This window comes from Equus quagga, chromosome 17, assembly GCF_021613505.1.
Source record: "Equus quagga isolate Etosha38 chromosome 17, UCLA_HA_Equagga_1.0, whole genome shotgun sequence".
NCBI lineage: Eukaryota > Metazoa > Chordata > Mammalia > Perissodactyla > Equidae > Equus > Equus quagga.
This window is the reverse complement of record NC_060283.1, coordinates 50,208,850-50,235,866: the sequence shown is the minus strand read 5'-3', so window position 1 is coordinate 50,235,866 and position 27,017 is coordinate 50,208,850. Positions and strand designations below refer to the sequence as shown.

At 60.7% G+C, this 27,017-nt stretch overlaps 1 protein-coding gene across 1 annotated transcript in view; it reads left to right on the top strand.

Annotated features, from left to right (window-relative positions):
* Positions 1–27,017, top strand: part of SPEG (striated muscle enriched protein kinase) — a 54,595-nt gene that overhangs the window by 23,263 nt on the left and 4,315 nt on the right. Inside the window, exons 7-35 of the mRNA XM_046643717.1 lie at positions 1,868–2,043; positions 2,285–2,373; positions 3,211–3,386; positions 5,820–6,080; positions 6,998–7,157; positions 7,267–7,455; positions 7,560–7,783; positions 10,256–10,375; positions 10,611–10,715; positions 11,198–11,404; positions 11,791–11,914; positions 12,031–12,206; positions 14,503–14,615; positions 15,055–15,223; positions 15,474–15,570; positions 15,702–15,902; positions 17,006–17,063; positions 17,663–17,740; positions 17,845–18,023; positions 18,528–18,554; positions 19,173–19,325; positions 19,498–19,540; positions 20,579–20,647; positions 20,892–22,866; positions 23,190–23,318; positions 25,955–26,071; positions 26,185–26,352; positions 26,466–26,588; positions 26,760–26,927. Of these exons, the coding sequence (XP_046499673.1) occupies positions 1,868–2,043; positions 2,285–2,373; positions 3,211–3,386; positions 5,820–6,080; positions 6,998–7,157; positions 7,267–7,455; positions 7,560–7,783; positions 10,256–10,375; positions 10,611–10,715; positions 11,198–11,404; positions 11,791–11,914; positions 12,031–12,206; positions 14,503–14,615; positions 15,055–15,223; positions 15,474–15,570; positions 15,702–15,902; positions 17,006–17,063; positions 17,663–17,740; positions 17,845–18,023; positions 18,528–18,554; positions 19,173–19,325; positions 19,498–19,540; positions 20,579–20,647; positions 20,892–22,866; positions 23,190–23,318; positions 25,955–26,071; positions 26,185–26,352; positions 26,466–26,588; positions 26,760–26,927 (5,874 nt within the window). The remainder of the gene's footprint in view (positions 1–1,867; positions 2,044–2,284; positions 2,374–3,210; positions 3,387–5,819; positions 6,081–6,997; positions 7,158–7,266; positions 7,456–7,559; positions 7,784–10,255; positions 10,376–10,610; positions 10,716–11,197; positions 11,405–11,790; positions 11,915–12,030; positions 12,207–14,502; positions 14,616–15,054; positions 15,224–15,473; positions 15,571–15,701; positions 15,903–17,005; positions 17,064–17,662; positions 17,741–17,844; positions 18,024–18,527; positions 18,555–19,172; positions 19,326–19,497; positions 19,541–20,578; positions 20,648–20,891; positions 22,867–23,189; positions 23,319–25,954; positions 26,072–26,184; positions 26,353–26,465; positions 26,589–26,759; positions 26,928–27,017) is intronic.

Sequence of the window (27,017 nt, the reverse complement as noted above, 5' to 3'; positions counted from 1 at the left end):
GTCGCCCTGGGCGAGGGTGACAAGAGGAGGGAGGACATGTGGCCTCTCCTCAACGGCTCCCCTGCTGTGTCTCCAAGCCCCTTCCCCAGCCCAAATGCAGGTGGGTTCTAGTTGTGAGGGGTCACTGGGAGAAGCAGCCTCCGGCCCCCTGCTGTTGGCCCTAGTGGGGCTGATGGGGTGAGGGACAGTTGCCAGCAGGTGCCCTGGCCGAGCCTGGAGGAGGAGGGTTGGCAGGAATGGAGGCAAGGGAGGCAGAGGACAGTTTCTGGGCCCCTCAGATTGAGGAGGGCATCTCTGGGAAAGAGGCCAAAGGCCCTGACAGTTCCCTAACTCTCAGCACCAGAGGAAACCGAGTGGCCTGGCTCTGTAGTAGTTGAGGCTTGCCGGCGTGTTCCTCCATCCGGGGTCTTGGTGGTCTGATCAGAGCAGGGGGCATCCTAGGGCCACTTGCCATCAGTACCTCCTCCGATGGACACATCAAAATACTCAGGGCAAGCATCTTGGATGCTACAGCGCTGTCCCACCCCCTCTTCCCCGGGGGACCGAGGACCCCGCACTTTGAGCCGAGGCGCCACCGAGGGGGCTTTGCGCTTGTCAGGGTCCTGGAGTCGTAAGGAGAGAAAAGGCAGATCCCGCTGCGGGGTGGCTAAATACAGCCGGCTGCCTCTGCCCCTCCCCTCCCCTCCCTCCCCTCCCTCCCCTCCAGGGCCGGGCTGCTGTGGTCTCAGCAAGCGCCACTTTCCCAGCCAGCTGCCTGCCTGCCACCCAGCCCGTCTGCCCCGCCAGCCCCCACCTCCTCCTGCCCCTCCTCAGGCTCTTCCCCTCCCCCAGGACCTCGTGCAGTGCCTCGGCAGGTCAGCGTGTGGGGCTGGGCCGGCTGGGCTCCTGCTCCCTGGGGAGCCGGGCGGGGTGGGCAGCCAGCAGACAGCAGGAGGGCTTGGGGCCAGGGCAGAGCCTTCGGGACGGGTGCAGGCTGGGGTCCGTGTGCAGAGTCTCGGGGTGAGTCGGGGTTCAGCCCTGCGGGGGGCCGGGCCACGGGGGCTTGGGGTGGGGGAACCAGGGGGGGGGGGCCAGGGGGCTGTGGCGGATTCATGTCTGTATTTGGCAGTCGGATGGGAGCCAGCTCAGTGAGGCTGGGCCCCAGGCCAGTTGCAGGGGAGGGCGTCAGGGCCCTGGGGACACCCCTCCCCCAAAGCGACGCTGGTGACCCCTCCTCTTCCCCAGGCTGAGCCGCCCTTCTCTGAGGATGACTCCAACTCTGCTTTCCCATCCTCTGAGATTTAGGGTCCATGCTCTAGGGCTGGGGCCAACAGGTGCCCCTGGGGTATCTGGGGCAGGAAGCTGAGAAGGGAGAGGGGGAAGGGCAGGCTGGACAGTGCCGCCTCATGGGCCCTGGCACCGAGGTCAGGATGGGGCTTGTTGGAGGTGTGTGTTCCTCTGCACCAGGCCCAGCTCACCCAAGAAGTGTCCTGGCTCTGCCACTCTGGTGTCCAGAGACCATCTGCATTAGGAGCCTCTGATTCTGTGCCAGGGATGTGGGTTCCCTACTCCAGTGGAATTCCAAGTCTCCCACAAGGCCCAGGGCAGCCCCTCTGCCCCAGGCCGTTCCCTCTGGTTGCTCCACTCAGGAGGATCAGCAGGGTCAGTATTGGGCATCTGTGACAGAGCAGGATTCAGGGGCTCAGGCCCAGGTCACACAACGAGTAAGTGAAGTCAGGGCATGGCCGGCCTGTGGGAGCTGCCTCAGCTCCTGGGCTCTGTGACATTTCAGACCTTATCAGGTCCTTGACCCTGGGGCTGATCGATCCAGCTCTCTCAGTCTCCCTGCCCTGCTTCCTCCCCTCTCTCTTCTCTGTCTCTTTTCCAGGTGGGTCCACATCTCCTTTCAGTAGCCCCATCACCTCTGACGAGGAGTATCTGAGCCCCCCAGAAGAGTTTCCGGAGCCTGGGGAGACCTGGCCCCGAACCCCAACCATGAAGCTCAGCCCCAGCCAGAACCGCCGTTCCTCCGACACTGGCTCCAAGGCCCCCCCAACCTTCAAGGTCAGAGCCCTGAGGCCAGCCCCTAGCCCCCAGGGTACCCCTGTTCCTTCACATGGCGCCTTGTTCTTGGGGCCACACCAGGTTCCAGCAAGGCCAGGAGTTTGGCCCAGTTAACCCTTCTTACCCAGAGCCAACCTCAGTCAGACTGGTGTGGCAGAGGCCTCTGTCCAGATGCCCCAGCCCCCAGGAGCCAACACTGGGTCCTGACTGCCTCCTCTGACACTTTGGGGTCCCCCTTCAGGTCTCACTTATGGACCAGTCAGTAAGAGAAGGCCAAGACGTCACCATGAGCATCCGTGTGCAGGGGGAGCCCAAGCCGGTGGTTTCCTGGTGAGTAGCAGCCACTGACCGCCTCCTGCCAGCTTCCCCTGCTCCAGGCTTGGCCCGTGAGGCTTGGCCTTGGGTGGAGGGGAATGGACCCTTTGTGGACTTGCCCATGATCTGCCCAGGGCCTCATCCCAGGGATAGTGGTACCTCTGCCCCACACCTGCTGTTCAAGGCTCATTCCGGGCTTCCCTTTTTGGGGAGGGGTTTGGGGAACAAACCCAGAAATTGCTCACTTGGGATGAGCGGCCAGGAGTCGTCCACTCCTGGAGAAGCCTGCACACCGCACCCTGTCGGATGACAACGGGGTGACTTTCGAGGCCTCCTCTGCACCCAGCCCTGTGCTAGGCCCAGGCACAACCATTTGTGTCCCAGCTGCTGGAACCCGGAGCTCACGGCGGGCCTCAGCTGCAGAGCTGCCGCCCAGGCCCGGGCTGGAGGACTCAGTTCGCTTAGCTTTTGATTGCTTTGGGTTCTATTTTTCATTTTTAATTGGTTGTCTAGTCCCCCTTTTTATCTTTGAAAGTTATTTCATAGCCCCTTTGGGAAGTGGGAAAACTATCTGTCCATGATAAATAAATAAAAGTAAGACGGGAGGAAATTGAAGAACTGTTCAGAGCCAAATGGCATGACACGGTATGGTCAGGTGCCAAGAAGGGAGAGATCCAGGTGGGCAGAGGTGGTCTGGACGTCCTGGGGGGGTGGGATGGCCGAGCCAGGGTGAGAACTCAGCCCTGTAACCCAGGGGTGCCTGTGGTCAGTGGGACAGATCTGGAGAGTGGACGAGTGATGTGGCCGGGAGAGGCCTGCTTGGCCCCGAGACTGAGGTCTTGCCTCTGACAGGCTGCGAAACCGCCAGCCCGTGCGCCCGGACCAGCGGCGCTTCGCGGAGGAGGCAGAGGGTGGGCTGTGCCGGCTGCGGATCCTGGCCGCCGAGCGGGGTGATGCCGGCTTCTATACTTGCAAAGCCGTCAATGAGTATGGCGCTCGGCAGTGCGAGGCCCGCCTGGAGGTCCGAGGTGAGTACTGCACACTCTCTGTGAATCCCCCACCCTGGCCCTGGCCTCGTCCCTCCCACCTGCCAACTTTCACACAACCTTGTTATAGGAGGCCAGAGCTGAAAAGGCCTTAGCGTTCCCCAAGTTTAACTGCTTATGTTGTAGTTGAGTAAACTGAGGCCCAGAGAGGGGAAATGACTTGCCCAAGGCCACACAGCAAATTGTTCAGTGCTCAGCTTACTACACAGTACTGCCTTCCCTGTGCTCAATCACATCGGCCCCTGATGCCAGCCAGAGACCCTGCCTCCTGCCGCCGGCCATCCTCTCCCCACACTCCTCTAAGCCTTTGTCACTTTGCCCTTCCCAGGCCCCTCCCTCACACCCACCCCGCCTTGCCCCTTGCCCCCCTACCATCCCATTGCTGTGCAGAAGCTATTGTGGTTGAGGGTGGCAATGGGGAGAGTCTGATAGTTGGACCCGTTCGGAGGGGCCCCTGGGGTGACTTGGGCATGGAGCATCACAGGGACCCCAGGGAGGCCAGGGTGAGCAGAGTCGTGAAATTTGGAGAGCCCTGGACCCCCGGAACCAGGGTACAAGAGCAGGGGCCTTTCAGGCAGCGGGGATGGCTGCCCCTAGCCAGGCTGCCTTTTGGCGGCTGGTGGTTTTCCTCCCAAGGACTGGCCATTGGCTTCGCCTTCCATCTCACCCTTCACTGTAGCAGTTCAGGGCATCGTCCCTCCCTTCCTGGCACAGGCCGCCTCTGGGAGTTTCCCAGGATGCCCTCGGCCCCTGCAAGAGCCTGGACCCTAACAGTCATGGTCGCCTCTGCTGGGCCCCACCTCTCTGGTTCCCCTTCCTGTGCCTGCTGTTTCCGGGGTTCCCCCCTCCTTGGCCTCTGGATTCTTCAGCTCCCACAGCTCCTGCCCCGACCCCAGCCCCTATTCCCTGGCCGCTCCTTCCCCTCCAGGGTCTGGCTCTGCCTTGCTTCTCTGTGTTAACCCGTGTCTCGGTGCATCTCTCTCTTTGGGGTTCCTTCCTATACCCCAGGCTTTGGGGTATACCTGATACCTGTGAATGCCTCTCCCCTGGTTGCCCAGGGCCTCTGCCTGCCCGGGAACCCCGAGACCCGGCCTCTGGCTACCTGCCGGCCCCCTCACCCAGGGCTGATCTTGGAGGAGCTGAAAGTGACGGCCCTCCCCTGGTAGCTTAGAGACAGCTCTCCACGCAGAGGGGCCCTAGCGAGGTCTGCGTGCATGTGCGTGTGCGTGCGTGTGCGTGCGCGTGCGTGTGCCGCACTAACCTGCCGCTTGCTGACTGAGGTTTTTGTCTGTACACAGGCGAGTGAGCTCAGGGGGCCGCCTGCGCTCCCCCCGCTGCCCTCCGAGCCGCGCCCCTGTCTCAGGCACCTCTCGGACCTCGCTGTGTCACTGCCTCCTGCCCACAGACCCTGCCGGCCCGCCGGCCCGGACCCTGTCCCAGCCTCCCCCCACCCGCCTCCCCATGCAGCGTCCTGGGAGCACCCACGGGCCCCTATGGACCCTCCCCTCCCAAGTGGACATAAGGCTGGGCAGGCCGGGAGCCCCCACAGGGACTGAGTGCAGGGAAGGGGTGGCCATGAGGGGTATCAAGACCCCCCAGTCTACCCCTGCAAGGGAACACCCAGCAAATGCATGTGCTACCGCCGCCACAGGCCCCGTCTGTCTCTCCGTTTGTCTGTCTGTGTGTCTGTGACAGTCAGGAAAGGATGCCTCCGAGCTGGCATGGGGTGAGGCAGAGGGGGAGAGGACAGGGCATGGCATCTGCAGGGGGCTGTTGACAAGGAGCTCATGGGGGGGGCGGGGCACTGACCATTCCAGAAATGGGTTTCAAATGGCACAACACTTTCTATTTCACAAGAGACCAAAAGCCAGAGGCCCCGGGCCCTGTGCTGATGAGGAGGCCTGGCCGAGTCCTGGCCCTGAGCAGGTTTAGGCCCACTGGGGGCTTGCTTGCTCACTGTCAGGGCCAAGGATGCTCTGGGGATAAGGAAGCTAGCCAGGCGTGGCGCAGGATAGGAACCTGCTGTAGTGGGCGGGGGCAGGGGGGGCGAGATTCAGAAATACCTGTTTCTTAGGTCGAATAAAGTCCAGTTTGTACCCAGCTGGTGTGCTGTGTTTTTTTTGCCGCCGCCGTCTCTGCTTCTGCGTGGCCCTCTCAGTTTCCCCGCCCTGAATTCCCTCTCGCTTCCCCAGCGTCTGCCCTCCCCGGCCCAGCTGGGGTTGCCATCCTGGAGCCAGGCCCGGGAGCTCCTGGCTGTCCTGGCCGGCCGGGCGGGCGGGCTTTCCCTGTCTCCAAAGGAACAAAATGCATCTCTCTCTCTGTGTCTGTCTGTCTCTCTGTGTGTGCGTGTGTGTGTCTCCCTTACCCCATGTGTCTCTGCTCCATGCGCGCCCCCTGTGGCCGCTTTCCCCCCAGCACACCCTGAAAGCCGGTCCCTGGCCGTGCTGGCCCCCCTGCAGGACGTGGACGTGGGGGCCGGGGAGATGGCGCTGTTTGAGTGCCTGGTGGCGGGTCCTGCCGACGTGGAGGTGGACTGGCTGTGCCGTGGTCGGCTGCTGCAGCCTGCGTTGCTCAAATGCAAGATGCATTTCGATGGCCGGAAATGCAAGCTGTTGCTCACGTCTGTGCATGAGGACGACAGTGGCGTCTACACCTGCAAGCTCAGCACAGCCAAAGGTAACTGCTCCCTCCGGCCCTAGGGCCAGAGAGGTGGGGCTGGAGGTGAAGGAGCTGGGTGCCGAGTAAGATGGGGCTCATCTCCTGGGGGAAGGCAGTGGGGTAGGAGATAGTGCAGCCACCCGCCTCAGTGAGGTCAGCCCTTGGGTAGCACCAGGCGCACGGGCTGCCACATACCAGCCACTTGACTTTGGACAAGTCACTTCATCTTGCGGAGCTTTGGACTGTTCATCTGCAAAAAGGGATGGTGCTGATCCCCACCTCATCTGGGGCTTGATGGCATTAACGAGACAATGTACATGAAGAACAAAGCACAGCGTCTGCCCAAGGGTGGCCCCTAATAAATGCCAGCCATTAGTTTTATTAATGACATCTCTGACCTGGTCCCTGTCCTCGTTTGAAGAGCAGAGATAATGCCTCACCAGACTGTGGTGACAAGCACCTAAGGTGACCCTGGAGGGGCTTTGTAAGCAGAAAAGGATCGGGTCAGCAAAAGGGCCTGTTATTTCCCCCAGAAGGTTCTTTGTTGCAGGGGGGGAGTGGGACACAGCAGCATTTGCTCTGGGTCTAGGTGGGTGGGAGGGAGTGGGTGCACGACCCAGGCGCAGAGGAGAAGTCCAAGGGGTGGGGGCCAGCGGGCTTGTCTTCTAGGCCCCCCTTTTAGAGCTGGAAGGGCAGGGTGAGGTGAGGAGGGGGGACCTGCTGCCCACCCCCACTGTCCCCCACCTTCCTGAGAAGGCCTGGTCTTTGGGTTCTGTCCACTGCCTCACTGTGGTGCCTGAGACCTTGCGGGATCTGCTAGCCTCCAGCTCCTGGCCCAGCTCCCCTTCCCTGCCCAGCATGAGGGCAGGACCCGTGGGTTGGGGTGCCTGGGGCTCCATGGCCTTCCCTGCCCCAGTGCTGACGCCTCCCCCCAGATGAGCTGACCTGCAGCGCCAGGCTGACTGTGCAGCCCTCGCTGGCACCCCTGTTCACACGACTGCTGGAGGACGTGGAGGTACTGGAGGGCCGTGCGGCCCGCTTTGACTGCAAGATCAGCGGCACCCCGCCCCCCTCTGTTACTTGGACTCATTTTGGTATGGCCTGGCACCCTGCAGATGTTGGGGGACCCCCCAGGGGCCAGAGGGCAGGGCCCCTGGCTGAGCCTGCTCTGCACTCCGCCCCCCCCCCCCCCCCCCCCCCCCGGCCACCCCGTGGAGGAGAGCGAGAACGTGCGGCTGCGGCAGGACGGGGGCCTGCACTCGCTCCACATCGCCCGTGTGGGCAGCGAGGATGAGGGGCTCTATGAGGTCAGTGCCACCAATGCCCATGGCCAGGCCCACTGTTCGGCCCAGCTCTACGTGGAGGAGCCTCGGACGGCTGCCACTGGCCCCAGGTACCTCTTAGGGTCCCCCATGCCACCAGGCTGCCTCTAAGTCCCCCAGCCCTGTGATGGGAGGCGCGGCTCTGGGCCTCTGGGCAGCCATGTGGTTCTTGCAGCTCGAAGCTGGAGAAGATGCCGTCCATCCCCGAGGAGCCGGAGCAGGGCGAGCTGGAGCGGCTGTCCATGCCTGATTTCCTGCGGCCGCTGCAGGACCTGGAGGTGGGGCTGGCCAAGGAGGCCATGCTGGAGTGCCAGGTGACCGGCCTGCCGTACCCCACCATCAGCTGGTTCCACAATGGCCACCGCATCCAGAGCAGCGATGACCGGCGCATGACACAGTGTACGTGTCCGGCAAGAGACCCTGGGGACTGTCCCCTCCAGGACCCTCTTTGCTTCCAGTACCCTCCCCCTCCTGCTGTGGGGCCTTCCTTTTCTAGCCTGGTCAGGGAGGGGGCGCTGGGGGAAGGGAACCTGGGGGGCTGGGATGTGCAGTCATTGCCTCCTTCCTCGAGCTGTGCAGGAACTATCGCCAAGTCACTACTCTGGGCCTTGTTGGCCCCATTGGCACTTCCCGGACAGACGGTACAGCTGCCACTGACCATGGGCAAGTTACAGAGCCCCTCTGTGCCTCAGTTTCCTCATCTGTAACAGGCTTGTTGTGAGAATTAAATCAGGTAATGCGTACAGAGCGCTTACAGTGGGGCCTGGCAAATAGCAAGTGATTAATGAATGTTAAATCTTATTATTATTGCTGTCACTGTTGTTGCCACCATCATCATCCTTGTCAATAAAGCGGTGCAGCTCAGGCCTTCCTGGAGAAATTTCAGTGCAAAGGGTCGTGTGAACAATGTCGGGCACCAAAAGGATGCTCCTGGGTCATTAAAGAGCAAAGAAGGAGCCAGGGGAAGAATACAGAGGGACGTCTTTGGGACCGTGTCCTCTCAGCCTGGGATCTTTCTCATGGGAGTGTCTCAGCTCCAGCCTTGACGGATCTGAGTCTCCTGTGAGAAGCTTTCCCACCCCGTCAGACAGTGCCACAGCGTGACCTGTGACGGGCTCCTCTTATGGCTGCAGTGTGGCAAAACTGGCCTTTATTAAGCACTTCGTGAGTGCCAGCCCTGAGTGCTCAAGGCTTGGTGTGGGTCATCTCGCTGTCCTCACCATGGGCCTGTAAGGCTGGTACTATTATCCCTGTTTACAGATGGAGAAACTGAGGCTTACATAGGGACAGGGACTTGCCCAAAGGCAGCAAGGACCATCTGATCTGGCACCCACCTCCTACCTAGGATGCACCCGTCGCCCATGCCCTCCTCTCCCCTCCCCATCATGTCACCGCTGTGGCACTGACCCTCCCCTCAGCCCCCACCTCGGCTGTCTTTCCTCAGCCCACAGGCTTCTTGTCTCTTGGTCTGCTTGAGGCCTAGGCTGAGTGTCTGTCTCAGGATCTGAGCTGGCGTCTCTGCTGTGTCTGATCTGGGGTCAGTGGCAGCCTGTGGCTTCTCTTCCATTATAAATAGTGTCAGCAGAGATAAGTGAAGGGGCGACTGTTCCACGCGGAGATAACCTGTGAGAGAGGGATGGGTGTTTGGGATGGCCCTGACGTGGAGGAGGACAGTGCAGGCCTCTTCCCCCTCACGTCCCCGCCAGGGCCAGCCTCCTTATCATCGTTCAGGGAGCACAGCGTGGGGAAAGAGCTTCAGAGTCAGAGGGAACCCAGTTCAAGCCAGGGCTCCGTCATTTATTAGCTGTGTGACTTTGGACAAGTCCGTTAATGTCTCTGACCTCGTTGGCAAAATGAGGATCATTTTGCAGGGTTGTTGAAAGGATTATGGAAAAAAGATGCATGTTGAGTAGCTGGCATAGGCTGGGCACAGAGCAGACAACTTTTATTGTGATTTATAATATAATGTTTTTGGCACCTACTGCAGGCAAGGTTCTGGGCCTGGCAGGACAAGTCAGTCCTATCTTTAAGGAGCTTTCAGGCTGATTCAGGAGCCATGACGTGTGCAAGTGAAGAGGCAGGACCACCCAGGGCAGTGTGGGCCTGGTCCTGGAGGTCCTGAGGAGGGCTTTGGGGATTGGGGTGCAGGGTGCCCTGGGCCGGGGCGCCTGGCAGAGGAGGCTTCCCGGGCTGGCACTCGAACTGCATCTTGAAGGAGAAGATCTTAAATAAGAGAAGACTGTTCCAGAAGGCAGGAATTTTGTGAGCAAAGACCTGGAGCTGGAACTCCTGTGGCTTGTTCGGGGACCTCACGGCAGGTCAGGGTCAGAAGGTGGAGGAAGAGCAGGAGACGTGGCGGATGGGAGTTTGGGATGCTACCCCGTAGGCAGTAGGTGCCTTTAAGGTTTCCCAGTCTAGAGGTAACGTGCAGTGCCATGGGCGGGGTGTGGACCGCAGTAAAGGAGGGCTTTCACGGGCTCTGTGCTGGAGATGGGACTGGCAGTGGCCGTGGGGGTGGAGGAAAGGGGGCTGAGCGAGGGACCTTAGGAACAGAGACTTGCCAGGACTTTGACATGGAGGTGTGATCCCCCCAGAGGTGCTGAGGTGAAGGGCAGTCAGCAGGGTGGGAACCTGCAGAGGGTGACCACTGTGGGAGCAAGAGGAGAAGTCACTGGGCCTGAAGTGCTGGAGGTGTAGACTACCCCAGGGTTTGCTGCACTGTGGACTCACTTCTTGCTGTCTGCCCCACCCCTTCCCCCTCACCTCCTCCCTGCAGTGGGTGGGGGTGAAGGGCCAGGCCGGGGGGGCATGGGCCTGCCCCTCAAAGCATCCTCCTGGCTCAGGCCTCATGTCACTGTCTCTCCCCCTCAGACAGGGATGTCCATCGCCTGGTGTTCCCTGCGGTGGGACCTCAGCATGCCGGCGTCTACAAGAGTGTCATCGCCAACAAGCTGGGCAAAGCTGCCTGCTATGCCCACCTCTATGTCACAGGTGAGGCAGGTACCCTCCTGCCAGCCACATCCACAGCCCAGCCTCTGGCCTGCCCAGGCTGCTGGCTGAGCAAGGGGCCTCCGTACCAGCGCCCTTCCCCTCAGTTCCCTGGGGAGCCATCTAGCCTTACCCCTGCCCCTGTGGCTGTGCCCCCAGCCCCCCACCCCGAGGCTTGCTGGTCTTGCAGAGCCCTTGGGCCCAAAGGCTCAGCTGACTTCCGACCTGTGGCTTTCAGATGTGGTTCCAGGCCCCCCGGATGGTGCCCCACAGGTGGTGGCTGTGACTGGGAGGATGATCACACTCACGTGGCACCCGCCCAGGAGTCTGGACATGGCCATCGGTGAGGCAGGGTCACACAGCGCTGTGGGGTGGAGATGGGGACATGAGCAGGGCAGGCTCGGGATGAGGCCCTGGCAACGGGGCAGGAGAGGAGACAGAGGGAGCCGCCGCCTTACCGTCTCTTTCTCAGAGGGACTGGGTGCTTAAGACATGGTCCTGGGAAACCGCTCTCCTTCCCTGCGTGTGGTCTCTTCCTGCTCTGTGCCTAAGTTTCCCTACCTCAGATAGTGGCAAGGAATTGGGACACAAGTCAAGCTTCCTCCATGCCTGTAACCAGACCCCATGCCTGGCACCTTATTGGCTCTGAGCCCGGCCAGGCCAGTGGTCCGGCCAAGGGCAGATGGGGGCCAGGCAGAAGCAACCAGAGAAACAGAGGGTGGTCCTCAGAGCAGACTCGTGATGGGCTCCTGGGTCCCGAGCCAGCCGAATGGGGGTGGGGGGGCACCCCCTAATGACCACCTCTGGCCATTGCCTCCCCCCCAGACCCGGACGCCCTGACCTACACTGTGCAGCACCAGGTGCTCGGCTCAGACCAGTGGACAGCGTTGGCCACGGGCCTGCGGGAGCCTGGGTGGGCGGCCACAGGGCTGCGTAAGGGGGTCCAGCACATCTTCCGGGTCCTCAGCACCACCATCAAGAGCAGCAGCAAGCCCTCGCCCCCCTCCGAGCCGGTGCAGCTGCTGGAGCACGGTGAGCCTGGCTGCTCCTGTGGGGTGGGGGCAGGAGCTGCTGGGCCCCGGGGTGAAGTCTCAAGGGCTGGTCCGGACATCACAGCTGTGGTGGGAACAGTGTGGCCGGGTGTGACCTTGACCCGTCAGAGTGCTTCCTTCTCTCTCCTGAAAGCAGCATGCACAGTGGGCCAGGCTGAAGCTCTGCAGTCAGACCAGCTCGGGGTGTAGCCCCTCCTCTGCCGCCTCCTAGCTGTGTTCCTTAGACAAATTGCTAAACCCCTCTGCACCTCAGCTTCGTCATGTGTGAAAATGGAGCTCACATGGTGCTTGGGAGGGTTAAAGGAGCAGCGGGTGCTAAGGATCTGGCATCAAGCCCTCATAGAGCCTGGGCTCTCCTCCTCCCAGGCCCACCCCTGGATGAGGCACCCACTGTGCTGGACAAGCCAGACATCGTGTATGTGGTGGAAGGCCAGCCTGCCAGTGTCACCGTCACCTTCAACCATGTGGAGGCCCAGGTCGTCTGGAGGAGGTAGGCTCCGGCCTTGCACACCCTGCTTCCTGCATGTGGCAGTCCTGCTCCAGCCATCCCGGCCTGACCTCCCTGTGGCTAGATCCTGGGTGACCTCCCTGTCCTGTGTCCCCTAGCTGCCGAGGCGCCCTCCTGGAGGCACGGGCAGGTGTGTATGAGCTGAGCCAGCCAGATGACGACCAGTACTGCCTTCGGATCTGCCGGGTGAGCCGCCGGGACGTGGGGCCCCTCACCTGCACTGCTCGCAACCGCCACGGCACGCAGGCCTGCTCGGTCACACTGGAGCTGGCAGGTGGGTGACAGCGGGTCTGCTTCCCCTCTTCTCCCTCTGAGGCCCACAGCCCCCTCGTCACACCCTCAGGTGCACACACCCACCTGCCAGTCCTAACTCTTCGCTCTCAGGCGTCTCCATCTAATGGCTGTAATAATACCAGAAATGGCAATAATAACAGTAATAGTACTGACAAGATTTATGGAACACCTACAATGTGCCAGGCTCAGTGATGTCTCACCTCGTTTAATATTTACATCAGCCCTGTGAGACGGGGTTGGTTATCAGCCTCATTTTACAGATGGGGAAACTGAGGCTCAGAAAGTGTGCTAAGTAAGACCCAGGGTCGCACAACCTGATAAGTCGGAAGCGGGGATGCTAGTGCCCGACTCCACAGCCAGAGAGCACTCTTAGCTCCTGCATTAAACACAACGGGAAATAGCACCTGGAGTATAACAAGCCTGGGGAGATCAGGGGACTTAAAGAAAAAAGCTCGAGTTAGTGGTCTTCTCACCAGCCCCCCAGCCCCAGGGGCCTGGCTGCCCTTCTGCACAAGCCTGTTTGACAGAGCCTCCAGCCTCTGCACAAGGGCCCTTTTTATCATTTCTCCTTTAAAGACGTAGGCTCTCAACCCGCAGCCCGCACTCAGCAGTAATTGTCTTGTTTTCCGGTTTGTTAATTAACTGTAGACATATGTAGCTGCCACTCAGCTTCGGCTCAGCGTGAGTTAGACAGTGGTACCTGCTGAGGAGGTACAGTGCCAACCAAATGCAAAGAAAGTGACATTTTAGATAGCACAGGCCACCTGATCATGGGGTAAATGTGCATTTTCTGGCACTTTAAAAAAATTGTGGAAGTTCTCTTGAAGCCTTCTGATCCTTTGATCCTCATAGACGGACCCCCACCAGCAGACTAGGGACAGGTTCCTAGAGGGAGACAGGCATATTTAAGGTGGAAGAGAAGTGGCAGTAGCACGTGTGAGGAAGGTATGAGGGAGACCCCCAGCTCTGCTGTGGGTGGTGGATGGGGTGGGGCCACAGATCATCTGGGCCCCTGGTCTCCCTTCTCCTTATCTTCCTCCTTGTCCTGCTTCCCTGACCCCCACCCCCATCCTGGCACTTTCTACTCAGCCCCCACTTTGCTCCTTAAAGGTACCATCTGCAAGACTCATCTTCCTTCTCAGATATAGGAGGAGCCCCGAGGTTTGGGGAGACGCTGGCCACCGAGGGCCCTGCAGCCAGCCTGGCTGGGACAGTGACTAAAGGAGACTGTCCAGCCGGCCAGGGCTAGAGCAGGGCTACCTGCCTCCTACTGTGCCCCATACCCAGGGAGGTGGAGTGGCCCCTTTCCTCCACACCTGCCTCACTGTAGCATGGACCCCACTCCCAGAGGCCCTCCCCTTTTATCTGTCTAAAATCAAGCCGTGTGCCTGTGATGGGTGGTGGTCCCTGCCCAGGGTCCCTGCTCTCCCCTCAGGACGCGATCACTCGTACTCCCCTTAAAGCCAAGATCCCCACACATGCTCAGGAGGGGTGCACCAGAAAGTCACAGCCTTCTCTGAAAAGCACATTGGAATATGTACTTAATTCTATGGTGAGAATTAGAATCTGCTTTACCAAGAACTAACATGGCCCATATGTGTGGAGAACAAAATCACAGTAATACCGGGAAGAACTAAGCAGAGCATCGGGACCATTAGTGCATCTTGCCACCTCCCAGATGGTGGAAGTCCCCTTAAATAAGATTCAGAGAGAAAACTTCAAGATAGAGGCAATGCCATCCATGAACCTGACTCAGGGTCACAGACTGAGCGCCTACAGGGCCCAGGGTGGCGGGGCTGGAGCAGCCCGCAGTGGGGCTGCTCAAAGGGTGATCGCCCACAGGGGGCAGCGTTGAGCCACTCTGTGCCCACTGGCCATGCCGCGGGGGAAGCGGCTCAGGGTGGGCAGCCCTGATTTTCCAAGAGAGGCGGGAAATCCAGATTTCTTTTGCATGTGAGAATCTCCTAATTTCAAAGCTGGTAGATGAACACTGAGGGTCAAGCCGAGCCAGCCTGCACCCTGTGCTTGGGTTTTCTGAGATTTGGAGAACATCACGTATAGATTGACAGGGAGAGTGCTTGGTTCAGGCAAGGAACTCTGTGTTCCCAGGCGCTGAGTTTGAGAGTCCCAGTAGGCAGGGCGCTGGGGCTGTGGGAGGTGGGCGGGTCTGGTGTTCTGCCTGAGCCAGTTCCTGAGGGAGTGCTTGGAGAGGGGCCAAGGAGGCAGGCCCTTGTGACCCCAGTGTTCTGTCCCCACTCCCACCCCGTGTGTTTCAGAGGCCCCTCGGTTTGAGTCCATCATGGAAGACGTGGAGGTGGGGGCTGGGGAGACTGCACGCTTCGCAGTGGTGGTTGAGGGGAAACCGCTGCCGGACATCATGTGGTTCAAGGTCAGAGGATGATGAAGGCCTCAGCGGAGTCCTGGCCAGGAGCTTGGGGAGAGGGGAGGAGGGATTTCCTAGGGGCATGGGAGGGGTCCTGCAGCCTTAGGAGGAGGCGGGCCTGGGCAGAGAAGAGCAAAGGTGTTGTCAGAGGTGTGGTTAGGAGAAGGAAGGGGGACCCAGGGGTGCTGGGTAACTCTGGTGTGGGGTTGAGGAACCAGGGGACTAATTGGGGTGCAGGGCTATTACGGGGAGATAAGGGTGGAGCTGATTCTGGGTCCTGGGATGAGCAAGGTCCCTGGGGCAGGGATGATGCTGGGCCCCGAGGTAGGGAGGTCCCTGGCCCTCAGGTAGGGATGAGCCTAGGTCTCTGGCCTGGGGGTCCAGCTGGGTGCCAGGTGGAGGGGGAACCCAGGTCCCAGGCTGGAGGTGACGGCCAGCTCTGCAGGACGAGGTGCTGCTGACCGAGAGCAGCCACGCGAGCTTTGTGTACGAGGAGAACGAGTGCTCCCTGGTGGTGCTCAGCACCGGGGCCCAGGATGGAGGCGTCTACACCTGCACCGCCCGGAACTTGGCTGGCGAAGTCTCCTGCAAAGCAGAGTTGGCTGTGCGTTCAGGTGGGCTGGAGTTCAAGGGGAGAAGGGCTCAGCGCTCACCCCCAGGAATCTGACCTGAGTCCCTCACCAGGAACCGCTCACCCAGCCCTTTACTCCTTGACCACAGCGTCTGCCAGCCCCTGCTCCCCACCTCGGGCCCCCAGCATTCTTGCTTCTCTTCCCTCTCCTCTTCCTTCTGCCTGCCTGTCCCAGTCTCTTCCCTCATTCCTCTCTTGCCCTCCCCACCTAACACCAGGCATCTCTTCCCCAGCTCAGGCAGCTATGGAGGTGGAGGGGGTCGGGGAAGATGAGGACCAGAGAGGAAGGAGACTCAGCGACTTCTATGACATCCAGCAGGAGATCGGCAGGTGTGGGGCCAGGAGGGGGTGTGGTGTCTGGGGCCCCCCCCCCGAGAGGCTGGCTCTGAGGCCAGGAGGAAGTGGAGGGCTGGGGCCGCAGCGACGCCTGGGCCCCATCCTCTCCCCGTGTCATCACCCAGGGGTGCCTTCTCCTACCTGCGCCGCGTGGTGGAGCGCAGCTCCGGCCTGGAGTTTGCGGCCAAGTTCATCCCCAGCCAGGCCAAGCCCAAGGCATCGGCGTGGCGGGAGGCCCGGCTGCTGGCCCGGCTCCAGCATGACTGCGTCCTCTACTTCCATGAGGCCTTCGAGAGGCGCCGGGGGCTGGTCATTGTCACCGAGCTGTATCCTGGGACAGGCTGGGCGGGTGGGGGACCCATGGCCTGAATGATGGTCCTTGTTGTAGCCAATTAGCAACATGTTTTATACCTTACCAAGTAGTCCCGTTGACAGCTGGGACGGTCTGATACCTTTATAGAATGTTCCCATTGGCAATTGGGAGTTCTGAAGACATCTTATAAATACTCACAGAGTGGAGTCTGGAGACTCCTGCAAAAACCAACATTTTCAGCCCTTTTTTTTTTTTTATTTTAAACTTACATAGCACTTACTATGTGCCTGACAGTGTTCTAAGAGTTTTACAAATATTAACCTATTTAATCCTCATGTATACATATCTCACGGAATTTTTTTATCCCCATTTTATGGATGGTGAAACTGAGGTACAGAGAGGTTAAGTAACTCACTTGAGGTGACACAGCTAACAAAGGGCGTGTGATTTTTGTCATGAAATGCAGACACAGTGTGTCTGAACATTTGAAGTGACCCCGTTTCAGATGAGCACCAATCCCTGGCTTTACTGGGAGGCCGTTTGCATAAAGAATGGGTTTTATCCTTTCACGAGAGCTGTGGTTAAGCAGGCACACTGTGATAGGGTGCGGGGTCATCTGCTTGCCACTCCCACTAAGAGGGTGACCATGTCCTTCACACCGGCCCCCCAGTCTGCACTGTTAGAACCGAAACTGCAGCAAAATGACCAATTATTTACATGTCCGGGACCTTCTGGGTCATCCTCAAATAGAGTCAAGAAGTTCCATCCACAGTGAGTAAAGTTCTGCTCTAAGTTGATCCTTGTAAATACCTCACAGGGTTGGCGAGGAGATTTCATCCCCATTTTACGCCTGAGGAAACCTAGGCTCAGAGAGGTTAGGTGATCTACCAAAGATGCCACAGCAAGTGAGAGTTCACGCAGGGTTGTCCCATCCGTGCCCCCAGATGACAGGGGGAAGGAGGAAGACACAGTCGCTATCTGGTATCAGATGAGCTCTAAGGGGAAGGAGAGCCTGTGCTGAGCCGGGATCTGACTTGGGCTCCGGGGGTGGAGGGCAGTGCTCAGGGAGGTCTGGCGGTTGGCACTGGTCACTGTTCTCCTTGATCCGGGACACAGATGCACAGAGGAGCTGCTGGAGCGAATGGCCAGGAAACCCACCGTGTGTGAGTCTGAGGTGAGGGCAGGGGTGGTCGGGGTCAGGCTGGGCACTAGCGTCCACCCACCTGAGTGGTGAGAACGGACGGGTGGGTCCGGGGCATGCCCTCTGGGCCCATGAATAAGCCAGGGCGGTGCTGGAGAGCGCTGTTAGGCAGGTAGCAGAGCCCCCCTCCCCCAACAGACCAGACCCCTGCCCTGGGACTTGCACTGTCCTCTGTAAATCTCAGCATACCCACCCTGGCCCCTAACCCTATTGTTTCCCAGTCTTTCCCATATAAACATTCCTCAGACATTTCTCCCAGAATGAGCCCCACCTAGACTCTATTCAGTCTCACTGCTGTCCTGCCATGTAAGGCTGTACAAGTTGTGCACTGCACAGTTCTTTTTCTTATAATGTAAATGGCTCCCTCCTATAATTTTTGCTCTGCCCAACCTGTGTAGCTGTACATGGAAACCCTGGATCTCAGCAACCCCAAACCTATCTTTGAACCCCCTCCATCAGCCATCTGAAGGCCACTTTCAAGGCATAGCCTGACCTCTTCCCACAGCCCTGGTGGTGATCAAACATAATACCCCACCCTTCCCCCATGGACTCTGGGCCTCCTGTTTCCCCAGATCCGGACCTACATGCGGCAGGTGCTAGAGGGAATATGTTACCTGCACCAGAACCACGTGCTGCACCTGGATGTCAAGGTGAGGTGCAGGTGGGGGCTGGGGTGCAGGCAGCCCCTGGGGGAGCCAGGCAGTGGGGTGTCCTCCCCGCTTCGCTCAGCTCCCACGCCTCGCCTGTCCTGCAGCCCGAGAACCTGCTGGTATGGGATGGCGCAGAGGGAGAAGAGCAGGTAAGGATCTGTGACTTTGGGAACGCCCAGGAGCTGACTCTGGGGGAGCCCCAGTACTGCCAATACGGCACACCCGAGTTCGTGGCGCCCGAGATTGTCAACCAGACCCCTGTGTCCGGCGTCACTGACATCTGGTAATGTTGGCATCCTAGGCCGCTGGGGTGGGCCAGGCAGCTTCCATCAGTGCCATGCCGGGGACTTGCTCCCTGGCAGAGAGGAGCTTTCCTAAGCCAGGTTCCTGCTCTGACAGTTGGCTGGTGACATTGCGCATGGTGTCTTCTGCCCATGTTTCTACCTGCCCCTCATCCATCAGAGCTGACCCAGTCACTCAAGGCCTCAGCCCTCGCAGGCCTTGGCTCCTTGGCCCCCTGGGTGCTGGGCCTCCTGCTCTGCAGCCACCTTGCCTACCCCCAGTGAGGCCGGCATGGTCCCTTGGTTTCCTGGGCTGGCCCTGCTGTGACCCTTGACTCCTCTAGGGATGTCCAGCCCTCTGGATTGACAGTCCTCCATGAGGGAGGCACCCCTGAGCCCATTGTCCATGGCAGTGTGCACGGGGAACACCTTCTCTCTAGATGAGCAGTAGAAGAGAACTGGGAACTGGGCGGTCCTCTGACCCATCCACTCTCCTTCCCCCACAGGCCTGTGGGTGTCGTCGCCTTCCTCTGGTAAGGACCCCTCTGCGCGGGAACCCCAGTCTCCCCCAGTCTCCTAGCAGGCCCACCCCTAACACTACAGCCCACCCCTTCTCTTCCACACCCTGCTCCTTCCTGCATGGCGAGGGGCCTCGTGTGTGTGCAGGTGGATGCACCAGTCTGCGTGTCTCAGCCCTGTCCCCCACCATGTTCTTCCATAAGGGGCGGGCACACTGGGGGGCTGGGCAGAGAGGGACCAGTGCAGGCTCCCTGCCATTTGGGCAAGGCACAAGGTCTGAGTGTGCAGAACAGGACCTAGAGGGCGAGGCTCGGGCTCGGGGAGGGCGTCTCCCCTTGGCACAGACTCCTCACCTCAGGGACAGGCTGCACTGGAGGAGGGGCAGCATAAGTCTTCTGAAGCGTGGGCCCAGGGCGGGACCTGGTTGCCCAGGTCTCAAGGCAGTCTTGCCCCCTGTCTGTGTAGGGGTGAGGCAAGAGTCTGAAACACCACACCCTGCCCAGTTTCACAGCCTCTGCCTTCCCCGAAGCCCCAGGGCTTCCACCGGGTCCTGGCCCGTGTCCCCACGTGGTCTCTGCGGCAGCCCCGGGCTCCTGCCGGCCCCCTTATGCCAGCCCTCTCCACCCCTGCAGCCTGACAGGAATCTCCCCATTCGTTGGGGAGAATGACCGGACGACGCTGATGAACATCCGCAACTACAATGTGGCCTTCGAGGAGACCACGTTCCTGAGCCTCAGCCGCGAGGCCCGCGGCTTCCTCATCAAAGTGCTGGTGCAGGACCGCCTGTGAGTACGAGGCCCCGGGGTGCCGCCACTGCAGAGTCCTCATGCCCCCTTCCTGCCCAAGCCTCTGCCCTAGACGCTCACTCCCCCAATTCCTGAGGACCCCGTTTTCCCAAACATCTATGGCCTGAAGGAATGCATGATAAATCCCTTCTTGACCCTCGTTCCCTTCCAGGAGGCCTACCGCAGAGGAGACCCTGGAACATCCTTGGTTCAAAGTGAGTGTAATCCTGCAAAGTTGTGGTAGAAGAGGTGGAGGGAGAAAGAACGTTATTAACAGCTCCGTTTATTGAGGACCTACTGTGTGCCGTAACCATGATAGGCATTTCATATACATGCAGTCTATTAGCCTCACAACAGCTGGGCAAAGGAAGGTATTATTGCTCCCATTCTGTTGATGAGGACACTGAGGCTTAAGTTGGGCTATCATGGACTCCAAGGCACAGGTCTACCCCACCCGCCCCAGTCCTGGGGGTCCTCATCGGGGTTCTCCCAGACTCTCGAGACCAGGCCTGGTCCTCCTCACTCCTGTGTGTCCACCTCTGTCCTGCACTGGTCCCACACACTGTGGTTGGTGGGTGGCCTGGCTGGCTTGGCCTCTTGGCTTTGAGCTCCACGTGGCCAGAGTTCTCACTCATTCATCTGCAGGGCACAGTGCCAGGTTAGGGGGAGAGAGCCGTGTCAGCAAATGACCCAGAAAGATCAACTGGATAAACCGTCCATTGAGTGATGTGCTGGTCAACTGAGGCTGAGGGCATTCTGGTATCTGTCTTTGGAGTATGAGCCTTGTGTGTCAGATCAAAAACGAGCTCTGGAAAGGGCTGCCTGGGTGGGTGGCTGAGGAGAGCATCTGCCTTGGTCTGGCCCACCAGGGCTCCAGATGTCTGGGGCGCTGGCTCTACATGGAGACAGATGGTGAGCTGGGGAGCAGGGCCAGGCCAGGCGCCTAAGCACAGGCCTCCCCGGGCAGCCAGGATACAGGACAGGGCCCTGAGCCCTGGTTCAGGCTCCGATGCTCACCCCAGGAGCCAGATTCTCTGCCTCTCCACTTGGTTCAGGGAAGTTGTCCCCACATGGGCACCTGGGCTGTGGGAGTTATTGTGACAGATCCAAGGGGAAGGGGACCCGCAGGAGCCCAGATTTAATGCTGCTCGGTCCACTGTCCCCTCCTGTGGACTTTGTCTCTCCATTGCCAAACCTTGAGGGTCCAGGTCGACGGAAGACTCCCCCTCAGGCCCTCTTTCCCGGGTTTTCAGACACAGGCAAAGGGCGCCGAGGTGAGCACGGACCACCTGAAGCTGTTCCTCTCCCGGCGGAGGTGGCAGGTGAGCCGAGCTGGGCCCTGCCTCTGTGCCTCCCCCTCCTCCCTCTGCAGCCTTCTCCTCTAACCCTGCCTTTTTCTATCATGTGCCCTCACCTCCTGCTCATCCATCTTCATCCACTTTTGAGTCTCTCAACTCCCAGCGTGCTTCCTGTCCCTGACCCTCTGCCTGCCTCAGGCCTTCTCCCCTGGGGCTGAGGAGGGACCCGAGGGCTCCCTCAGGTCTGACTCTAGTATCCTGTCTCCAGCGCTCACAGATCAGCTACAAGTGCCACCTGGTGCTGCGCCCCATCCCCGAGCTGCTGCGGGCACCCCCAGAGCGGGTGTGGGTGGCCGTACCCAGAAGACCACCCCCCAGTGGGGGTCTCTCGTCCTCCTCCGACTCTGAAGAGGAGGAGCTGGAGGAGCTGCCATCTGTGCCCCGGCCACTGCAGCCCGAGTTCTCGGGCTCCCGGGTGTCCCTCACTGACATTCCCACTGAGGAGGAGGCCCTGGGGGCCCCAGAGGCTGGGGCTGCCACCCCCATGGACTGGCAGGAGCAGGGAAGAGCCCCCTCTCAGGACCAGGAGGCCCCCAGCCCTCAGGCTTCCCCTTCCCCAGGCCAGGAGCCACCAGCTGGGCTCAGCCCCCGGCGGGGGGAGCTCCGGAGGGGCAGCTCAGCTGAGAGCGCCCTGCCCCGGGCCGGGCCGAGGGAGCCGGGCCGGAGCCTGCATAAGGCAGCATCCGTGGAGCTGCCGCAGCGCCGGAGCCCCAGCCCGGGGGCCACCCGCCTGACCCGGGGAGGTCTGGGCGAGGGCGAGTATGCCCAGAGGCTGCAGGCCCTGCGCCAGCGGCTGCTGCGGGGGGGCCCTGAGGATGGCAAGGTTAGCGGCCTCAGGGGCCCCCTGCTAGAGAGCCTAGGGGGCCGTGCTCGGGACCCCCGGCTGGCGCGGGCCGCCTCCAGTGAGGCAGCACCCCACCACCAGCCCCCACCCGAGACCCGGGGCCTGCAGAAGAGCAGCAGCTTTTCCCAGGGGGAGGCGGAGCCCCGGGGCCGGCATCGCCGGGCTGGGGCACCCCTCGAGATCCCGGTGGCCCGGCTTGGGGCCCGCAGGCTACAGGAGTCTCCTTCCTTGTCTGCCCTCAGTGAGGCTCAGCAACCCAGCCCTGCTCGGCCCAGCGCCCCCAAACCCAGTGCCCCCAAGTCTTCAGAACTTCCTGCCACCACACCCAGTGATACTCCCCAGCCTTTGGCACCCCGGCCTGCCCAAGAGAAGCCCCCAGAGTCCATGCCAGAACCTGTCCCAGGCTCCAAGCCTGCACAACCCACCGTGGCTCTGCAAACCCCAGCGCCCCCACTCACACCCTATGCACAGATCATGCAGTCACTCCAGCTGCCAGGCCACGTGCCAAGCCCCCCGCAGACCCCTGCAGCCCCTCCACTGGAGCCCAAGCCCCACCCGGCAGTGTTCGCCAGGGTGGCCTCCCCCGCTCCAGGAGGCCCCGAGAGGCGCGTTCCTTTGGCCGGGGCTCCCCCAGTGCTAGCCGAGAAAGCCCGGCTCCCCACAGTGCCCCGAAGGCCAGGTAGCAGTCTTAGCAGCAGCATCGAGAACCTGGAGTCGGAGGCCGTGTTCGAGGCCAAGTTCAAGCGCAGCCGTGAGTCGCCCCTGTCGCGGGGGCTGCGGCTGCTGAGCCGCTCGCGCTCGGAGGAGCGCGGCCCCTTCCGCGGGGCCCAGGAGGAGGACGGCATGTACCGGCCCAGCCCAGCGGGGACCCCGCTGGAGCTCGTGCGCCGGCCCGAGCGCTCCCGCTCCGTGCAGGACCTCAGGGCAGTCGGCGAGCCGGGCCTCGTGCGCCGCCTCTCACTGTCTCTGTCCCAGCGTCTGCGGCGGACCCCGCCGGCGCAGCGCCACCCGGCCTGGGAGGCCCGCGGCGGGGACGGGGAGAGCTCGGAGGGCGGCAGTTCGGCGCGGGGCTCCCCGGTGCTGGCGGTGCGCAGGCGGCTCAGCTCCACGCTGGAGCGGCTCTCCAGCCGCTTGCAGCGCAGCGGCAGCAGCGAGGACTCGGGCGGCGCGTCGGGCCGCAGCACGCCGCTGTTCGGACGGCTGCGCAGGGCCACTTCCGAGGGCGAGAGTCTGCGGCGCCTTGACCTCCAGCACAACCAGCTGGCCGCCCAGGCAAGCGCCACCACGCCTTCCGCGGAGTCCCTGGGCTCCGAGGCCAGCGGCACGTCGGGCTCCTCCGGTGAGGAGGGGCAGAGTGGCGTGTGGATGTGTGAACAGTGTGGAGGGGTGGGGGTGCCCGTCTGGGATGACAGGTGCAGGGTGCTGAAGAGGGCGGGGTGCACTGGAGAGGCTCTGGGAGGAGGAGAGGGACTGAGACATCCACCAGGAAGAGGCTGGGAGATGCTGGAGGCCCTGAGGATGAACTTGGCAGAGCTGGAGCCACAGAAGGCTAAGGGCAGAGGCTGGCAGGGGAGCAGGCTGGGGTGGCGGCTGAGGGCTGCAGGGAAGTGGGAGCATCCTGGGACTGGCTGGGCACGTGCTCATGGGCCTGGGTCTTCCCAGCTCCTGGGGAAAGCCGAAGCCGGCTGCGCTGGGGCTTCTCTCGGCTGCGGAAGGACAAGGGGTCGCATCCAAGCCTCTCTGCCAGCATCCAGGAGGACCTGGGTCACCAGTACGTGCGCAGCGAGTCAGGTAATGGAGGCCTGCTGGGTGAGCAGCGCCTGCCCCACCCCAGAGGACAGTCCTAGCTGATAGGGAAATGACCTGCCTTCAGGAGCCCGGCAGTGGTGGGAGGGGCCCAGAGTCACAAACACAAGGACAGCAACATCAATAATAATAACCACAGCTGCCCTTAGTTAGCAATGCCAAGTGTCCTGTTAAGCACCACAAGCACTGCCTCACTCAGCCCTCCCACACTGTTTGGGGGCTACTTTTCTCATCCCCATTGCACAGGTAGGGATACTGAGGCTCAGCATGCAGCCGCTTGTCCAGGTCACAAAGCTGGTAGTAAGCAGAGCCGCCAGAGATGGGCTGTGTGCCTCTCTGCAGCCAGACGCCAGAAGGGGCTTCGGGATACCACACTAATGCTTTTCTTTGGCTGGTCTCCTCCCTCGTGGGAAGGTCTCTGTCTCTGGGTGTCACTGTGAAGTAGCTGAGATAGGGCTCCCTGGCCCCCACAGCCCCCTCGAGATGTGTGTATGCTTGAACGTCCACTCAAAGACACCCTCTTCCAGCCTAGAGGCCCACAATCTGGACTGTGTCCCCAGTTCTCCATTTCTCTACAGCCCTGAAGACCTGCCTGCCTCACCCCGTCCCTCTGCCCTCACAGAAGGCACTTCTGGGCTCTTTGCTGGAGGGAAGGGAGCTCGGGTATATGCCCTGGTCTATTTCTCAGCCCGAGGGTCCTGGGGCTGCAGGGAGGGGACCCACTTGGGGTCGCCCTGGTCCCCCACCTGAAAAGGGGGCATTACTCAAGGACTCCAGGAAAAGGCTTCGGGAGGCCAGGCTTCCGGGACCAGCATGCAGGAAAGGAGCGGGCCCACCAGGCCAGCCTGCGTACCGGATCTTTATCAGTCACCCATTCTCTTCTGCCCGTTTCCTGATAAAACTCCTCAACCATGCCTCAGCTAGGCTTGAGGTGACCGTGTCTGGCTTTGGCCAGGGGAGTTGGGGCATCTTTCTTGAGGCAGTGGAGGCGGGAGTGAGTGAAGAGGATGGATTGAGGCCAGCTGGTGGGGGCAGGGGTGGAGAAGGAGGGGGAAAGAGAGAGAGAAGTCAGCACAGAGGCCTGGGGACAGCTGATCCCTTCCCACCTGGGTCCTCCCTCCCAGCTCCGTTTTGCTTGTGCAGCTGATTCCTGCCTGCTGAGGCAGTGTCCCCTTACCTCCTCCTCTCCCCCCTCCCGGCAGGAAGAGGGCTTTCCCGTGTCCACTTTACCACCTACGGCCAGCCCTGGGGGTTTTGGGGTGGGACTGGCAGAGCTGGGCTGGGGTCCCCTTTCGCCTCTGCTCCTGACTTCCCTCTCTCTCCCCACCACCCAGTACCTTCACTTGGTCTGGAGGCCCATTGATGAAACTTGATGTTGTAGGACCCCTCCTTGGGGAAACACAGGGATACAGTGGGAAGAGGGGGCCACACTACTGTCATGGTCATCCAGTCCTGCTAAGCATTCCTCTCCTGCCCAGCTCATCCCCACTCCGCTCCTGGTTCTTTAGACAGGCCATAGCTGGGGCTCCCAGGGGTATCTACCGCTCAGCTTTCTCTGCCCATGTGAAAAAAATCCACCCCCCTCCACCCCTCCCCCAGTGACCAGGACCAAATTGGGATTTTTCTAAAGAGACATTCCCAGGGAGCAGGAATGCAGACCCTCGTGGCACTAGGGAGCCACAGGCCGGCTGCCCTGGAGCAAGACGTTGGCCTGTCCGCAGCCCCAGCCTGGGCCCGTCACCAGCCAGCTGCGAAGCCAGCTTTGCTGAGACAGCCTCTTTCTTTGGGGGTCTGCATGTGGCTTTTCTGCTAGGCATATTAACAAGCTAATAATCACAACAACAATAAGAGCTAATATTTGCAAGCCCTTATAATATGTCAGACACATGCTAAGCACTTTATATGCCTCTTAATTCTCACAACAACCCACTGAGCTTGGTGTTATTATTTTCCTCAGTTTACAGACAAGACATGGTCCAAGGTCATGCAGATACCATGTCTCTCGCCATTCAAAAGCTCTCACCACTTAGCTGACCTGAAAGAATATTTGAGTCTAGGCTGGTCTGCCCAGACCCCAGGGGGGACGAGGAGTGGGGGAGGCTGGCGCACATCCAGGGTCTGTCTCCCGTCTGCCCAGACTTCAGCTCTTTTGAGATTGCACATTTTGATTGAACGTTGTGTTCAATTCCAGAGTCTTCCCTCAGCTCACCAGCTCCTCTCACTTGCCCTGTCGTGCCCCAGACGGAGTGGGTATCGCAGGATCTTAACCATTACAGTTTTTCAATATTTATTTGTTTTTATTTTGCTTAACAAATGCTCATAGGGCACTTACTTAGTGCCAGGCCCCTCTCTAAGCAATTTACAAACAGATGAGGTGGTCAGCATCTTTAGGGGTCAGTGAAAGGAAAAGATAGTTCTAAACACAGTGAGTGCCTGGGAAAGTGATGCTCACCCCAGAGAAAATTCTCAAAGGCACGGTGTGGGGTTCAACTTCCCACATCTGACTGGGAAGAGACCACCTTCCACTCTGCTCCCCAGCTCTCACATGCCTCCTCCCCTCACTCAGCAGTGAGTGAGCCAGGGTCCCTGCAGACCCGTGGCTGTCTTTGCTCTCCCTCCAGACTTCCCCCCAGTTTTCCACATCAAACTCAAGGACCAGGTGCTGCTGGAGGGAGAGGCAGCCACCCTGCTCTGCCTGCCGGCGGCCTGCCCTACACCCCACATCTCCTGGATGAAAGGTGAGGAGGTCACTTCTCCACAGAGAGGCACAAGTGGCCCCAAGCCCAGGGGGGCTCGGGATGGGGAGGGGGCTGCCTCACTCAGCAGCCCCTCCTGCTCCTCCCTCCCTCAGACAAGCAGTCCTTGCAGTCAGAGCCTTCAGTGATCATCGTGTCCTGCAAAGATGGACGGCAGCTGCTGAGCATCCCCCGGGTGGGCAAGCGGCATGCTGGGCTCTATGAGTGCTCTGCCACCAATGTCCTAGGCAGCATCACCAGCTCCTGTACCGTGGCTGTGGCCCGTGAGCCGGGGGCAGGGACCAAGGCGGGCAGGGATGGGGGATCATGGGGTGGGGCTTGGTGGGGCCCCAAGCTGGGACATGGGGGCTCACTGGGGTTCCCCTCCTCTTGCTAGGCATCCCAGGAAAGCTAGCTCCTCCCGAGGTGCCCCAGACCTACCAGGACACAGCGCTGGTGCTCTGGAAACCAGGAGACAGCCGGGCACCTTGCACGTACACACTGGAGCGACGGGTAGATGGTGAGGGACGGAGCAGGCTGGGGGGGACGGGGTGGCAGGTGGGAGGTGGAGAAGCCAGGGAGACAAGGGCCCTCCCCAGGCAGAGGTCCCCTCCCTGGGCTCCTCACAGATAGCACTGGGAGCTTGGGCCACCCCTTCTGTGGACTCAGCCCCTCCCCATGCTGCCTGCAGGGGAGTCCTCCTGGCACCCAGTAAGCTCAGGCATCCCCAACTGTTACTACAACGTGACCCACCTACCAGTCGGTGTGACCGTGAGGTTCCGTGTGGCCTGTGCCAACCGTGCTGGGCAAGGGCCCTTCAGCAATCCTTCTGAGAAGGTCCTCGTCAGGGGCACGCAAGGTCAGTGGGACGGGGTGGAGGGTGGCCAGAGAAGAAAGGGGACTCTGAGCCCAGGGTCCACCCCCTCCTTGGAGCACCACTGTTTTGCCC